General features: G+C 34.3%; 1 protein-coding gene across 1 annotated transcript in view; it reads right to left on the reverse strand.

The window, feature by feature from the left end:
* The window catches only part of SELENOF (selenoprotein F), a 33,917-nt gene that overhangs the window by 13,016 nt on the left and 3,347 nt on the right, over positions 1–17,554 (reverse strand). The window contains exon 2 of the mRNA XM_019751769.2: positions 12,053–12,220. Coding sequence (XP_019607328.1) covers positions 12,053–12,220 — 168 coding nt within the window. The remainder of the gene's footprint in view (positions 1–12,052; positions 12,221–17,554) is intronic.

Below are 17,554 nucleotides of genomic sequence, written 5' to 3' on the forward strand. Positions count from 1 at the left end.
GAAAAAGGCCGAAAGTCTTTATTTTGTGGAACTAACTCTGCTGTAATTAAAGTCTGTGTTGCTACAAAACAGTTCAGATTAACAGCAAGACAAAAAATGGTCTATGCTGTTTCTCACCAGATAGCTAAATTCCAAAATAAGTTAATTCATAACAGTGAATAAAGGCAACACTTGTTAGGTTATGTAAATTTCTTGAACTTTAAAAAAAGTTTTGCATGTGTTAATATTTACTATCACCATCACACCAGCACCACAAATCTAAACCTGGTCCAAGTCAGAAATATTCTACAACTTTCCAACACTGAGCACTTAATATATTTTTGTTGGTGACAATATCCATGGCTCTAAAGAAACATGACAGTAAGAAATCCTTGAAATAAACTAAGTCAAACTGAATATCAACTTTTCATACCGCATGATATTGTTAAATTAAACAAGGAGGCCATTAGACTGGGTTTGTTCTAAGACATCAGCAGCCTATGTAAGCAAACCAAAACCTAAGCCTGTAAATGCCTCAGAGTTAAGAGATCTAAGGACAACCTAAGAGTTAAAAACCTAGAGACAACAAATCTGAAACAGCCAATTAAGATTTCCCAAATAAGACAACTGTTTAAGCTATAGCCCAAATTATTTCCTTGCTTTGCTTCTGCATCTACTCTATAAAAGTCTTGCCCCAAACTCTTGTTGGTGGAGCACCCCCTAACCATTTCCATTTGACGCTGCTGGATTTTAACTGCTTTTTGCTCAAATTGCTACAGATTGTAATATGCCTCAGTTTATCCTTTAATAGCACAGTGAAAAGATCTCATTGTACAATCAAATCTGTATGTGGTCCAATTATGGCTCTGCCATTTACAAGCAGTCTGTCCCCTTGGGTAAGTCACTCTCTGTGAGCTTCACTTTCCTGTTGGAACAAAAGAGATATTCTCTGCGATGCAGAGTTGCGAGAAGGAGTTAACACCACCACCACAAGGCAAAAAACCTGTATTCTTTAGATGTTCAGTAAGTAACAACAGCTATTATGATTATACTTGCTTTCACACTACTGGCTAAGTTTAAGTTGTGTATTTGAAACCCATTTTCATAGTTAATGGAGCTTTCTGTTCTGGGGCTATTCAGGGCTATCACTCACTGTTCCTCTGTGATTAGAATGGCCACTCCAAAAATTTCTCAAGCTTTCAAATTCAAATTACCTTACAGCAGCATTTTCAACCTTGACTGTACACTTGAATTACCTGGAAAGATTCTGAAAATTACTGATCCCTGGAACTTACCCCAGTCCAACTAAATTAGTGTATTTGGGGGTGAAATCCAAGCATCAGTATTTTAATTATTATTACTACTTTTAAAGCCACCCAAGTGACTATAATGAGCAGCCAGGGATGAGAACAGAATTACTGCCTTGGACTATACTCAACTGTTAATGAGGCAAAAATTACAAAACAATCTAACAGTAGGCTTTTGCTCAACAGACTAACCAAATTAATTCTAAAAGGTAAGCCACATGAGGCTTGATTACAGCAAGACAAATGCTGCAATATCGTTTGTCTTCCCTTATGAAGTTTTGCTTGCAGCCATACATTCTTATTTTAGAAATCCTCTTTTATTTAAATGCAAAACTTTAGTATTAAATTCAGTAGTACGGTTAGAAAAAAACTGGAAAAACTTTGAATATTAGTAGCAATGTGAAGAAAATGCTCTAACGTTAGGTGAAATAAAGGTAAAATTTTAACTGTTGAACAGAACTCAGCCCTGAGGAGGAACTATTTTATAGGTCTACTGAAGGCTTACCCTCAAATAAAATGTAGGAATTAAAAACTAAGGAAGTATGGCTGGCCAGTTAGCTCAGTTGGTTAGGGCGTGGTGCTGATAACATCAAAGTTGCCGGTTTGATCCCCGTTTGGGCCCCTGTGAGCTGTGCCCTCCTTAAACCCCAAAAAAAGGAAGTATGAATATAATATGATGAAAGCTGAGTATTATGTTATTTAGAGATCTTAAATGAAAAATAATTGATACACTCAAATATGCGAGCCACTCTTCCAAACATTAATTGCATCCAGTGTAACTTCTAAAAATCAACTTTACTCCTTTCAAAAATGCAGAAGCTATTTTTAGCAAAATCTGGCCAGTTAATTCATAGGGAAATGTTTTCAGCCAAAACCATATGGTTAGTGATCTGCTGGTGGTTTAAGTTTTAATTCATTATTCATCATCAAATCATTCCCATATTTTCTGATTTCTTAAAAAAATGTCTGGTGCACTACAAACAATAAGCTACAATTACACATGGACAAATAATTAGGATACTCAATTTTTTGTGATCTGGTAGTAAGCTTTTGTTAAGATTTCACTTTAAGTCGCTGAAGCAGCAGATGTATAAGGCACATGGTTTATGTGCTGATACTTCAATACACACTGGCTGATGGCATTCTTGCATAGGAGCAATGAATGGACATGGAGGATTAGGGAAATAAATTAAGTTTTATAATATTAGAAAAACAAGCTGGAAAATATGATCCTCTAATATTATACCCCTGAGATTACACTACTCATTTTAGGTGTTTTCTATTGAACTCTGAAAAAATACAAAGGAATACATCTCTATGCCTAAGAAAGCTCCTTAAGTTTAAACTTATTCTACTATGCTATTGAAGTTCTATTCCTTTTTCTGTCTTTAGTTTCTGCCTTAAGATTGAGAAAGTTACAAAACAAGCAAGGTAATATCTACCTTAATTTAAACTAGGTTCTAATGAAGGTAAGAATACACTGCAGGAATCTTTCCATAAAGATACAATCACTGCTCCACTAAAAAGCTCAATGAAAATGTACAAAAATAAAACAAAAAAACTTTCTTTGACATCACCACATTCTAAATTAGAACACTCCAACTCTGAAATCTGAGGAAAAGAACAAGGTTTCTTTCAGTACTGTGATGAGGAACAGAATTTATATATGCACCTACAACAATGAGAATTTCATCAACAAGAGATAAGACTGATTAAATTTTCACTTAGAAAAAAAATACAGCCACAGATATGGACAGACCTCCATACATACTCAGCTGCAAGGGTTATCACCTGGGAACAATGCATTTAATTCGACTGATATTTAGGAAACACACAATGAAAAGACATTAGCTTGACACATCATCATTCTATTTCCTGAGGTCAAAGTTTCCAAAGAATTGGTAAAAATGAGGTTAAGCTTAAAAATCACAGTAAGCAGTTTTTGAATAAAACCAACTAAACCCCTCACTAATAATAAAAATATTTTAGAAAATGGCAAACAAAAAATTCAATGTCTTTTTGCTCCTAAATGTTTGAGAAATACAACCTATTTCCTGTTAATTTGAAAAACTGAGATCCAGACAAAATATGGTTCAACATCCAAACATTCAACAGCCTCAGAAACTCAACATGATGGTGCTACATACGGCAGCAAAAGCTGCTTTTCAAAAGAAAACTCTTTTCCTTGTGTTCCTGTTGTTATTTCCACTCCATAAAGAAAATCACTGTTTGTCATAAAAAGAGGGGCAATTATGATAATCTTTAAGAAAGGTTACAAATACCTTTAAGAAAGGTTATAGATAAAAACAAAACAGTGGGCACAATTTATAGTTTCTCTCAATCTACAGAAAGTAATCACTTATATATTTTAATACCAGGTACAAAAATAAGCTAATAATAATCCAAAAGTTTAAATATTATACTAACTTAAGAGCAGAAAAATTAAAAAATGAACAAAAGAATCTAGGCCATTACACATTTTATTTTTTGCCCACTGTTTGACAAGGAAACTATCAATTTTAATATTCATTATGGTATCCAGATAAAATTCATGGCCTTCTAAATTAAAACTATTGACACTTGTTTCTCCAAAAAGAAAACTGAAAAGGCAGTTTGTCACTAATGGGTTATTGAAAGTTTCTGTCCCTTCTCCTATCCACACCATTGCCTTAAAGGGCCACCTTGTAACTAGTTGAAGTCTACTGCAGCCTTCTTGTGTTGGGGTGACCAGTTTCTCAAGTAAGAACACTGGGAAGCACCCTAACTGATGCCTTCCGCCTCCAATCCAGTTAAGGCAATAAATCCCGTAATTTTTATTGACTAAATCTTTTTCAGCTCTGTTCCTTCTCCATTTTTATATCAATGTGTTGGCTTCAGCCCTGTATCTTGCTATATAAGGTATTTTTCTGGCAAAAATATTCCCCTTTGCCCTATCAAATATCGTTTATAACAACAACAAAAGTTATTAAATTACAAATCTGACGCCAGTTCATTACTTAAAATTCTTTAATTTTGTCCGCTGCCTATAGGACAGAATCCAAACTTCTTTTCAAGCAAGGCAAACAGGCCTTACTTACTTAATCATTATCTTTCATCATAACCAAACTATCTGATTTATCTTAGATGGCCATCTTTCTCATGACTCTGTGTCTTTTCATTAACTTTTTCTTCTGCAAGAGATGATCTTTTAGTAATTATTTTCCAACTTATCATAGGTATCAATTTCTATATAAGCAGATGGTGATATTTACCTGACCTGTAAAACTGTTATGCCCTTCCTTCTCTTGCTTTCATCGCACATGCATATTTTTTGTTTACAGCTCACATCTCACTGAATTCTTTAAAGAAATCAATGTATCTGGAAATACTGATAAAAAAGAAGCAGTACAGGAGGGTATAAAATAAGTGAAAATTTTCCTCTGCTTCCCACCCACCACTCAGTAACTTTTAAATTGTTTATTTTCAGTTCTTCAATTGGTCACTTCCATAATGATTAACATGGTTATATCTATAGTTCTCAACATAACAACTTTAAGAGATTCCCTTCTCCTTCCTTTATTTCTCATTCTTTTAGTGTTTACCTTCATAACACTGGACATTATGTTTTAGCTCAATGGAATAGCCTGCCAAATACATTCTAGCAGTCCAATTTGCACGTCTTATTTCTTCTACTCTTCAAGGACAGTGACTGTCTTATTTTAGCATTCTCAATGCCAATACCAAGAAGATATATTTTGTGTACAAATGGGAAGTTTATTTTGACTCTGAGGTAGGAAATGTAGTTGTAAGACAGCCTGAGGATAATGAATTACTTTAAAGGTTTATTTCCTTTCTAAATATTAGAATATGCAAATGTGACAGAATGTTTGAATATGCTTGATAGAAGCTGGACTTAATTTGTAAATACATTAAAAAATTGACTACATTTATTCTTCATATTAAAGCCAGATGAAATGCCACATTCAGAAAACATAAAAAAAGTAAATATTTTCAGTTCAATGAAATAACTACACAAAATAAATTTTAAAACCTTCAGTACACAAATATAGGATACATATATTTATAGCCAGTTATTAGCTGTATGACTTTAGGCAAGATCTCTATTCCTCAGACTCAACTATGAAATAGGAATAATAATGGTACTTACCTGATAGAGTTGTTACAAGGGTTATATAAATTAATTCATATAAAGTGCTTAGAAGAGCACCTTCATATAATAAGAACTTAATGAATGCTAGTGGCTATTAGTAAGTAAATATTTGTGTCATTATTTAATATTGTTGCTACTCAGGAGTCTTAGTGATTCTTACAGTGAATTTGAATTGTTGCCAAACATTTAGATCTTTAAAAAAAGCGTCTGTGTGAAAGTTTTTATGTTGCAATTAGAATAATATGTTGAAGACATTTATATTTTGTTTCCTTTGAAGATAATCAGTTCATGAATTGATGCTACAGACTGTACAAAAGAGTGAAGCTATTTTAAGTAACTGAAATTTCTTTAGTGGTTACAATTTCACTCATAGTTAGCTTATCCTCTATTCCATCCTTTTATCGTTTCCACAACAGGAGCATTCTGATAGGCTAACGCTTAAAACCTGCCCATGTCTTGAATAATGCTGTTTAAGCTGACTTCTAAATTACTCTGAAACTGGCTACAACATTTCCAAGTAAACTGAAAATAACTGAATGTTTTGATTTTTTTTTGGTCAGAATTAAGAAAAGTTACATGACTTATTTGAAATGTTTGTTTGGTTGGGACTTAAAGCCAAATTTGTTAGTATATTCTTGAAACACACCAAGTAATGGGAGACATTAATGTCTGTGGTAAACTTAGGAATAAAGATTTGATAATATTAAATGAAAACTAGTGATGGTACTGTGTTATTGAAATTGTTAAGTATAAATGCTAACTAAACGTACTTTCAGAAAGCCAGTCTGGTGTTTTATACTTAACTCATTCATTTTCTCATAGTAACTCTGTGAAGTAGGTATTACTATTAACATTTTCAAGATGAGAGGCAAAATAGTGTAGAGGTTAGAAAACTTGGGGCTCTGAAGTCAAATGGACCTGAGATGAAGCCTGGTTGTAGCACTTAATTGCTGTGTAACTTTGGGCAAATTATATCCTCCTTTCCTTTTCTGTTAAATAGGAATAATAGTATTTACATTACAGAGTTGTTGTGAAGATTAAATACATAATCTTCAGGTAGGTAAAAAACTTCAGCACATAACCAAGGTAAAAGAAACACTCAAAGGTGAGACAGTGTAAATTACTACAACAAAACTGAAGGTCACCCAATAATTTGCTAGCTCGAAGTCACAAAGCTAGTAAGCAATGAAGTTGAGAAGAAAATTCAACTCTTTCAAAAACTCTTATAAAAAGAGAAGGGGATAAAACTTCCACTGATCTATACATATTTTAGTATTATCTTTGTACTCTCTTTGGCTTGCTTGGCGTGTATGTAAATGTGAAGGCTGAGTATTATACATTTAGAAAGTGGGAATGCTATTATACAAAGCTGGTCAGTTAACATTAGTCTTAATTCCAACCAGGAAATGGAGTGAGAAGTGGAGGGAATGTAACTATATTCTTAAAATTATTTTATGCACTTGGTACTCAGGTCCATTTATTCAAATCTTGTGAATTATAATAAAGATTGAAGATAAATATTTAAAAACTTTGTTTTAGTATTATCTAAAAAGTAGATTTTGAAATGGAAAAAAAACAACTCTTCATCAAATACCTGAATTATTGAGCTATTTTACAGAACCAGTAATGGTATAATTTGGTGATTTGAAGCCTAGGTATTCTGTGAATGAGACCAAGATGTTGCAAAATTCAAATAACAGAAATTTCTTCTCAACCTGTAGGTTTTTAAAGTCCCTTTTAAGCTTCTCTCTTCTAAAAAACTTCTTATACTTTCAAAATCTGTTATCAAGTATTAGATTAAAAATATAATCTATTAACTCATTTAATCCTCATAACAACCCTATGAGATAGCAACTATTATTATCCCCAATTTGTAAATGAATGAACTGGCACAGAGTGATCAAATAATTTGTCTAAGATCATCAACTGACTAGCAGAAGATCTGAACGTAAATAGTTTGCTTCTAGAGCCTATGCTCTTACCCTCTAAACTCCCTCCCCATATAATCAAGACTGAATGAACAGTAAATTAAGTTGAAATAATTTGCTTATTGCTGTATGAGTAATTCAGCTAAGTGCAATCTTTTCTCCCAGAAGGTGCTCTGGTTTGGGAACTAGCCAAACCTTCGAATAGCAATTCAGAGATAAAGTAGATATAAACACGTAAGAATAAGAAGTACTAAAAATCAATTAAATAAAAGTATTTGTAAAGAAGAAGAAAAAAAAAAGCAACACTGGGACTCCAAGGATCTTAGTGAACCAAGATCTTAAAAAGAACAGGTACTAGCCAAGGAAATAGGGGCAAGTAATTAAGGAGAAATACAAAAGTTCTACAATGTCTGGAAGAAGCTGAAATCATTCTTATTAAGTTATGAAAACCTTAAATGAATGAGACAGGAAAAAAGCATCTAGCTGCCATAATCAAGTTCAAATTCACAGAACTGGAAAGATTACAAAAATATGGGAAGAACAACCTACCTACTGAAATACTACATTTAATCTTATATATCTTAGAAAATAGAAGTTAAAAAATTTTTAGCAGAAAAAAAAAGTATTTGATTTATATTTATCTTCAGGAAAATCCCAGGGAACTTTTGAACCTGATGGTCACATACTCTTTGAGAAAATATCTATTAAGGTTAGTGGTCAGACTGGAATCATCAAAAATTTGTGCTAAATAATTAACATATCTTTTTTTCAGATAGATTTGGAGTGCTTATGATAGCCTTACAAATAATATATAGAAATGAGATATCTAGACTTATAGCTAGATAAACAATTATAACCAAAGTATTACTAATGGATAACTGCCAACATGGAGACAAATTTTCTTTTTACATTCAGGGTATATAAGTGAAATGAAAAAGGTACTTAACAAGCATCTATGGAGTTCTAGTATATTTTCAACATATATTTTTTTAAATCACCTTTTCTAACTTGTACTTAACATAAACAGCCTTATTCAAGGACAAAAGCTTATGAAATATTGTATGCTAAAGGCTGGGGATTCAGAAACCAAAAACAGTCCTAGACTTCAAAGAGCATAATTTATTGGGAGAAAAAGAAACAAAACAACAGATGCAAAATAATGGAGGTATGTGCAAATCAAGGTATCCTCAAGTGTTTTGGGAATACAGAGGTGTAGCTAATATAACTTGGGAGTAGTAGTGATTGTGGGTAAGGGTGGGGAAATTAGGGAAGACTTACCAGAAGAGGGGACACTTGAGCTAAATCTTTAAAAACAGCTCAAGTAGAAGTGGTTTACTCCAGTAACTGAGGAAAAAAGCCCAACAGATACCTATGGCATTGCTTACCTAGTACCTAAGCCGCTCTTTACCTTAGAACTGCTTCCTCTGTCTGCTCCCTGATGAAACATTCCACATAACTACTATGGCAGCTAATGGTTCTTACATTATTGCATAATCCTAGCTAGTAACTGGTTAGTGACTCAACTTGAGCTAGTAACAATCCTTGTCTAAAATATTTCAAAAAATGCGAATGAGGAAGAATTAGTCCTTTTCTCACCGGAAAAGCTATAAAATACATCACTCAGGAACTGGCAGTTACTATGTTTCCCACCATAAGGAAAAAGCAAGTCAGTAGTGAAAGAATGGTCCCTCCCCTTCCATTTTAAGATTCTATTGTTTAAGCCAAAGTCACTATGCTACTTAGTAATACTACCCATATAAAAATAGCACCAGGATTTAAATATTTTGTTTCTTAGTTTGTTTTTCCTTTAAGCTACAAATAAATATGCTCTTCACAATTAAGCCAACAACCTTCTTGATGTTTGTAAACTGTACTTAGGTACACAGCTATGAGCAAAACTAGTGGGAACAGTAGTAAAATAGTTTACCAAAAAAATCTCATCATAGCTAGTATTTGTGATGCTTAGTAGGTCCTTCATGATCAAAACGTGGGGAAAACAAGAGCAAATAAAAAGAATAAAGGAATATCTATTTGGAGAATGATAAAGGATTTCAAAGCCTGTTTAGCTTTTATTGTGAATTTGTTTTTTAAAGCAAATTTTATGTTTCTGGCTATTAAAGGCTAAATTCAGCCTGCTAAATAAGAAAGCATTCCTAAAAATGATTAGCCTCGTCCCTGACAGACCCCTAAAGCATACAACTAAGCAAGGACCAAAATGAGTGTTCTGATAACATTTCTTTATTATATATAAATTGCTAAAACATTCCTGTATATAAACTACAATTTTTTTTCTTCTAAAGAATTTATATTCATAATGATTTATACACACGGCCATGTTTAAGTATTTTTAATGTCTTTTATTTAAGGCACTAGCCTATATAGACTGCAGATTTTTACTTCTGTTAAACTAGGACTAAATTAAACTGTAATTTCAAAATTAAGCCTTTAGCCAGAGTTGAGTGAGATAGAAAAATACATTGTATATACTGTTGCTTCCTATGATCACGTAGCAGTAATCCAGATAGCAGTACCGGCATACTTCTATACTTGGATGTGGTCTGCATCTAAGGGGAGGCTTGTCCATCATGCCAGACTTTTCTATTTCCAGTACTATTTCTAAGTGTTTTTGTTGCTTTGGTTCCACCAGGCTTATTAAGGAAAACCATTCATTGATTTTGTGTAACAGTGTGCTAGTAAATGCTTAATGAGAAGTAAGTACATCTTAGAGATTAGGGGCTAGGAGTAAAGGAAAAAAAACAATGGATATAGCATAGAAGGTGCATTGGGATACAGGCTCCCCTGTACTTAGATAAAATAATTATTCCAGCTTGTAACTAGTTAGGCATATATTAACTGGCAGACTACTTACCTACCTAACCGTCATTGCTGAGCTGTAACTGCTGAAAGGTGTCAAGATACCAAACACAGCTCATTTAATAATGAAAATTGAACAGCAATATAATTATTTGAAAAGTGTATGATCCAAGTTACCATTAATATTATACCATCAAAGTGATATATTATGAAGGATTACTGAGTAAGGGCAATAAGTAAAAATAGCTTTCATATATCCTTAGTTTACAGTTTAGGCACATTCGACTTCACTCAAAAGGTAGAACCCCTCAACTGGCCCTTAATTATAAGGGAAGGTGTGTGATAAAAGATTGTTTATTATAAAACACCCCTTGTTATTTCATCCTTGAAATTTCGTGTCTCGGGAAGTAATAATTGTTGGTCAAGTAGTGCAGGTACAGACCAGAGAATACTAGTTTAAAGATGAGAGGATGACTCATACAGATTTCTTCAGCAATTTATCATATGTGAATATCTCATCAACAAACAAATAAACAAAAATAACCCCCCCAGAAACAAAGGGGAAGGGTCCTACTTAAAACTAGTAAAGTCTTATATCTTAAATCTATTTAAAATCAAGTTTTAAAAATTTAGATTTCATTATAGGCAGAAAAGATTAACTTTCATGTATGGAAATCTTTCAAACATTAAAGTATATTATTGGTATGTGTGAACAGAGAAAATGCAAAACAGACGACTTGAAAGTCAATTTTGGGACACTGGGAATTTCAGGCTCACAACTGAGAAATCAAGTATTAAATTTGGTTGAATACTAACATTTTCAAAGCTTGTCTGCTTGTTTTTCTTTTAGAACTGTAAAACTGTGCCCAGTGTTAAAAATAAACTTCTAGTACCCAATAATCAGAAGATACAATACTGTTTGAAAATTTTACAAACCATAACACATCAAATAGAATTCAGTATTTACAAGTGAAAGAATATTAAAAGGAAACATAACAAAGAGATGCTACCATTTATTTCTCAACCGAAATACAGAAATCTCACTAATTTAATTTTATTTGGATAATGTAAATGATTTTTTTCCAGCTACTTTATAATTTAAAGAAGTCTAAAGGCTTTAAAGATTTAAAGAAAAAAATTAAAAATTAAGCAAGTTTAAATTAATTTGAACAGTGGGTCAAAACATAGCAGATTTTATTGAACAGTTAGAGCTACTATGTTTCCCCAAAAATAAGACCTAACCAGAAAGTAAGCTCTGGCATGATTTTTCAGGATGACATCCCCTGAACATAAGCCCTAATGTGTCTTTTGGAGCAAAACTTAATATAAGACCCGGTCTTATTTTCGGGGAAACACAGTATTTCACGTTGGCTTTTTCAGGTGTTAAAGGTCAGGTTAGGTGCCTGGAAATATTAGTAACAGGTGTGTAAATTAAAAGACCATATTCTTGGTTAACCAGATTAAAAGTTATAATTTATGTCTATAATTATGTACCAGGTAATAAGTGCTTTACTTTTATCCCAAATTTCATTACAAGACTGGGTTATTACAAATGATTAAAAATTAATTTTTCTTTGACTTTATGTGGCCATAATTTAGGAAGACTGAAGAGCTTTAGGATCCAAGCATGCTAGAATAATTCTGCTCACCCTCTGCAGAAACATGGTAAAACGGGATGCTGGTAGGTAACAGTCCTTTTCCTGCCTATTTGCTTTGACTGATCTAAGGGGCCATGCAAGAAATCAGTTTAGTTTCTAAAACTACAAAATGTAAAAGCTAGAGACTTCTTTTTATTTAAGCTGATTAAGCAATTTGCTATTTTACCTTATCTCAACTAAACCATCTAATGGAAGAGAGATACTAGAAAACAACACCTTTTTGGTTTCAAATTGTGCTTCTTCCTGACAGCATCCTCTACAGTCTGGATCCAGCTGCAGCAGGCTGAACTGTCCAAGAAGATCGCAGGAGTTGCAGAGCAAGTTGCTGGAGAAGCCTAACTCTCTGCAAGCCTCAGATGAAAACTCTGCTCCAAACACAGACACCTGAAAATAAAAGATGAGAAATAAAACATTATAAAGCTTCCAAAACAGGAGAAACCAGGGGTGTCAAAGTCTAACACACTGGAGATAAATTACTCTATAAGCTTATATGAATGAGTCTTTGGTTCTTCCCACCTCCCCCATACATTTTTTTCTTAAAACTGTATCATCTTTCAGTTTAGCTAGAATATGGATTAACAAAAAGAATATATTATTTCTTTAGATATGTATATTACATACATCTTTTATTGAACATGTTTTTAAAAAAAGAATTTCCTTAGAAGAAAAACAAATTCCTGTTTCATTTTTAGAACTTAGCATCTGTTTATATGGGTCTATGGAGTAACATTAACATCTAGGTCCCCACCACACCTTACAGACTTTATTCACATGGAGCAGGGGAAGGGTTTGGAAGGGGTTGGAATTGGGGAGAACAGGAGCACGTCAGAAATAAAACTTTGGGGTTTAGGTACTAGCTCCATCACTTACCTACAATATGTGTGATATTGGCCAAGATGACCTCCCTAAGTGTTAAGTTCCTCACTGATAAAGCAAGGAGCTATACTTCCTACATAAAATAGACTGCAGTAAAGATGAAATGAAATGACTTATGTAATCAATCAGAATGACTGGCAAAAACAGGCTTTCAAAAGTATCAGTCCTCTTTCCTCACCCGTTCCTCTCTCATGTCTCAGTGAACACGGTATACCTGCGTCTGTCTAGCTCAATCTCTCTACCTCTGCTTTGGGTTCTAGCTTTTGCACCTTCACAGGGACTTAATTTCAGGGATAAGGCAATGAATTCTTCAGTGTATTCAATCCCTATGGTTCTAATTGATCTCCCAACATTCCATCACTTCTAAATTGTTACTCTAGTCTGTTTCTGATCCTATTACTTGACTAAACTTGCCCAAAACCACTAAATGCAAAGGCACTCAAAACTGTTCTGTTCCAGATGCTCCTTCCATAGGCTTGGTCTCCTTCTCCTTCCTCTTCTATGCATCTCTTAAATGTTGTTGCCCATTTCTATTTTTGGCTCTCTTTGCTTTAGGTACTTTCATAGACTATTGCATCTTTTCCATGGCTTCAAATATTGATTTACTGAAAACTCCCGTCTTTTTCTTGAATGTCATGCTTCCAAAGCCAGCCTACCTGATGTCTCATTTAGATGTTGCATAGGCATTGTAAATTCAAAATCTCCAACAGTGAAACTTACCTTTTCTCCTTAAATCTATTCCTCCCCAATGTACTCAGTATCTTAGTAAAATGATACCATATTCCCTGACCACCCTAGTTGCCCAGGTCAGTCATTCGAGACTTCACACTTTTTACCATTCCTACTTACAACAATTAACAAGTTTGATAATTCTGTCTCTTAAAGAGCTTTCAAATCTTTTCCTGCCTCAGTGGCTTAAATGGTCACTGATGGTCCTACTTCTCATTACTTATCCAAGCCCACTGTAATTTTCAGCTATAATGAATTCCTATTGTACCTGGAAGTATAAAATTCCTACTCAAACATAGATTTGCTCACATTTTTCCTACATATAAGCCTTTTTTCCCCACTTTGTTAATGCCTACGTATTTCCGAGAATCTGATTAGTATCAGTTTTCCAGAAAGACTTTTCTGCGGGGGAAAAAAAAAATCAGATCCCAATCTTTATCCATAGTACTTTCCTGAGAAATTGGTGCATAGCTATAAAATAATCCTCCTCATGACACTGTACTATCTAAATCTAGGATTGTCTGATTCCCCAACAATACTGTGAACTTTTCAGGGCAGCATTAGATTGTTTCTCTGTATTTCCAGCCCTGTGTGAGTTCTCATGCATGTTGAGCAAATGAATTGGTCAAAACTACAGCCTCAAGTAGTGAAATTGGTTTTACTGAAATTGGTTGATCTCCTAAACCAAGGGTTTGCAAACTTTATATAAAAAGGCCAGACAGTAATTATGTTAGCTTTTGGTGGCTATATGATTTCTGTTGCAACTACTCACCTCTGCTATTGCAGCACAAAAGTAATTGTAAACAATAAATGAATGGGTGTCTGTGTTCTAATTAAACTTTATTTATAAAAACAGGGCTGGCTAGATTTGGCCTACCAACTGTAGTTTGTCCACCTTCTTCCAGACTAACCAGGCAGATTAAAACCCAATGGCATTTCCCAATGTAAAACAAATAAAACAAACGAAAAAAACCTAAAAAACAAAAAACACAAAAAAACTTTAAATATTGCTGGCATACTCCTCCAAAATACTGATCATCCCATTGGTCTTATTTTAGTCAACACTGTAATTTAATACCTTATGCATCTTTTACCTTATCTCAGTAATAATGTGGAGTGTATATAATCTTCAAAATAGATCAAGTATCCCAGTCTAGTGGGAGGGACCTAAGACGCTACTGTACTAGTACTTTGAGTAATTTCTTCACTAATAAAGTGATCTGCTTGATCTATTTCACAGAATAATTTCTACTTTCCAAAGATGGTCACACCGATACATACACATCATTCCACATATTCTTCTTACAATGTGACTGGCAGTCCTCCCCTGAGGAGTCAGAATCTATGTTCCCTCCCCTTGAATCTGGGCAGGGGCTTGTGACTGTTCTGACCAACAGAGTGTAAAGGAAGGGATATTATGTGATTTCTGAGGGTAGGTCATAAAAAAGGAAACAGCCTCTGCTTGGCTAGTGCTCGCACGTATTTTTATGTCTCTGTCTCTCTCAGAACACTCGACTTTGGAACTTAGCCACCATGTTATAAGGTGGCTTAGACTAGAGAGCCAACATGAAGAGACCCATGTAGAGAGCAACTGAGGCCCCCAGCTGACAATCAGCATCAACTACTAGACATGGAGTAAAGAGCCTTCACATTTTAGGCCCCAGTCTTTCAGCTGAGGTTGGAGATACCATGGATCACACAGGCCACCCAGCTGTGCCCTGTCTGAATTGCTAACCCACAGAATCTGAAAGCAAAATAAACAATTGTTTTACACCACTAAATTTTAGGGTGATTTGTCTCACAGCCATGGTAACCCAAACCAGATAATAAAAGTGAAATCACTGTGAAACTGTGAACTGTGTAACAAATGTAAGAAATGGTTACCAAAGCATGTTTTTAAAACAAGAATCTCAAATGAATAATCATGCGATTGTATTACTTGGTTTTATTCTGGCATTTATTGAGCACCTACTGACAGGTGGCATGAATATGCAAAACATGTATTTTGGAGTCTGATGACATCTTGATTCAAATACCAATATACAGAGCAACCTTACTCTTGAGTTTCTGAATAGGAAGCAATTACCACTTATCTCACAGAGTTTTGAGACTAAAGGAGAGAAAGGACAGAAAGCATCTAGTATCCTACCCAGAAGAGTAGGTACTTAATAAATGTTAGCATTATTCCCAGCTTCCACTATGAAAATACACTTAAAAATTACAAAAAATTAATTATGTTTTAATCATTGTATTAGACATGGGATAGAGGATAAGCCATGGGAGCTACAGGTATCTTGAGTTTCATGAATGAACTATTTTTTTGTTTTACACTTTTATTTATTTAAGTCTGTTCTTCTAGGACCCATCAGCTCCAAATCAAGTAGTTGTTTCAATCTAGTTGTGGAGGGCACAGCTCACAGTGGCCCATGTGGGGATCGAACCGGCATCCTTGTTGTTAAGAGCACTGTTCTCTAACCAACTGAGACAACAGGCCGCCCCCTATTTTTTTTTTTTTTTCCTAGTCTTTGTAACATTTGTTTGGCAGGCTCAAGGCTTTGAATCCCAGGACATCAGCATATATTTTTAAGCACTTCACAGATAAATACTAAATGCTAAATAATATAGAAGAGTTCAAAATTATAAATAATGCCATCTTATTACCAAAAAGTAACTGAACAGCATTTAAGTGTGCATAGTAAGGTCAAATATTAAATTTTAAAATAAGTAGCCACACTTGTAAGAAACACACAGATTCTAAGGACAGGGTGGGATAATCCTTATTGGGATAACCATTTAACAGTTTAACTTTCCCCAATACAAAGTAAGATGGACAAGCTAAGAGACTCCATTCCCTCCTGCATGCATTATTCACTTATTTTTGTGGTGTTATTCAGCTCCTTGTAGATGAGGGTTGTTGGCAGGGAAAATGGATTAACTATATTGTTACATTATCTTTTCATATAGTATACATTTTATTATAATTATACATACATATGGTTGTGTCTTAATTGGTCTTTATTCTCAGAAATCATAGGTTTCTCATGTAATTTTGCACAGATTTCAAATCTGAGACAAAAGCAAATAGATGGGTTTACAGATGAACCCCGTAAAAATGAATACAAGAAACACGACCATCACATCAAGCTCTTACAGAGTATCTTGCATGTATCTTGCTAGGAACTTCACATTATTATTTCACTTAATCTTAACTACTTTATGAAGATAGTATTATCATCCCCATTTTATACAGAAGTAAACTGAGGCATGGGATAGTTAATCTAATTCGTCTAAGACAACATAGCAATAGGTGGCAGCATCAAAATTCTAATTCTGGCCCGCCAGCAAAACGCTTAACCACTATTAATAACTACCATAATTCACAGAATCTGTGATTTTCCATTATTGTATGTACCATTAAGAATAGTAATAAAAACGTGGACAATTATAATTGTGCCACCCATTGAAATATGACTGATCCAGATGTTAACCTGTGAAGAAAGGGTGGGGGAAGGTTGTGTCTCAGAGTCAATGATACACAGTATCATCTGCTTTCAGCACTAAGCTTTTCTGAATGAAAGTATCTATGTATGAGCTGAATGAAGAATTGAATACCACTTAGTTCTTGGGTGCTCTATAAAACAGCTCCCTTAGGCCATACTAAAATATTACTTTTCTAATGCTTAATCATACTCAGAATGTATTTTCAGATTAAATTACTTTATATCCTCCCAGTTGTCACCTCATTGGAATGCTGATAACTCTGCGTTGCTATTAACTTTAAATTAGAGCTATTCAAAAGCACAGCCAGTGATAAAAACTCAACTTGTGCAGTCTAAGCACTCAGAGGTGTACATTGAAGCAGGAGCTAAGTTCTCTACCCACACTAGTAGGAGCCAAGAAAGTCTCTTACTCTCTTTTTATTCATCTGTCAGGTTCCAAAGATTTGTGTTATTGTTATTACTGCCAACTACTTATTCCACCTGGCATCCCCTCCCCCCAGGCTAACTGTGAAATGCAGTTTTTCTAGCTTCGAAGTGTTTTCCCAACAATCCTACACACACACACACACGCCTCTTCATTTTCAAGGATTTTATTGCCTTCTTTTCTTAAAAA

This window comes from Rhinolophus sinicus, linkage group LG06, assembly GCF_036562045.2.
Source record: "Rhinolophus sinicus isolate RSC01 linkage group LG06, ASM3656204v1, whole genome shotgun sequence".
Taxonomy (NCBI): Eukaryota; Metazoa; Chordata; class Mammalia; order Chiroptera; family Rhinolophidae; genus Rhinolophus; species Rhinolophus sinicus.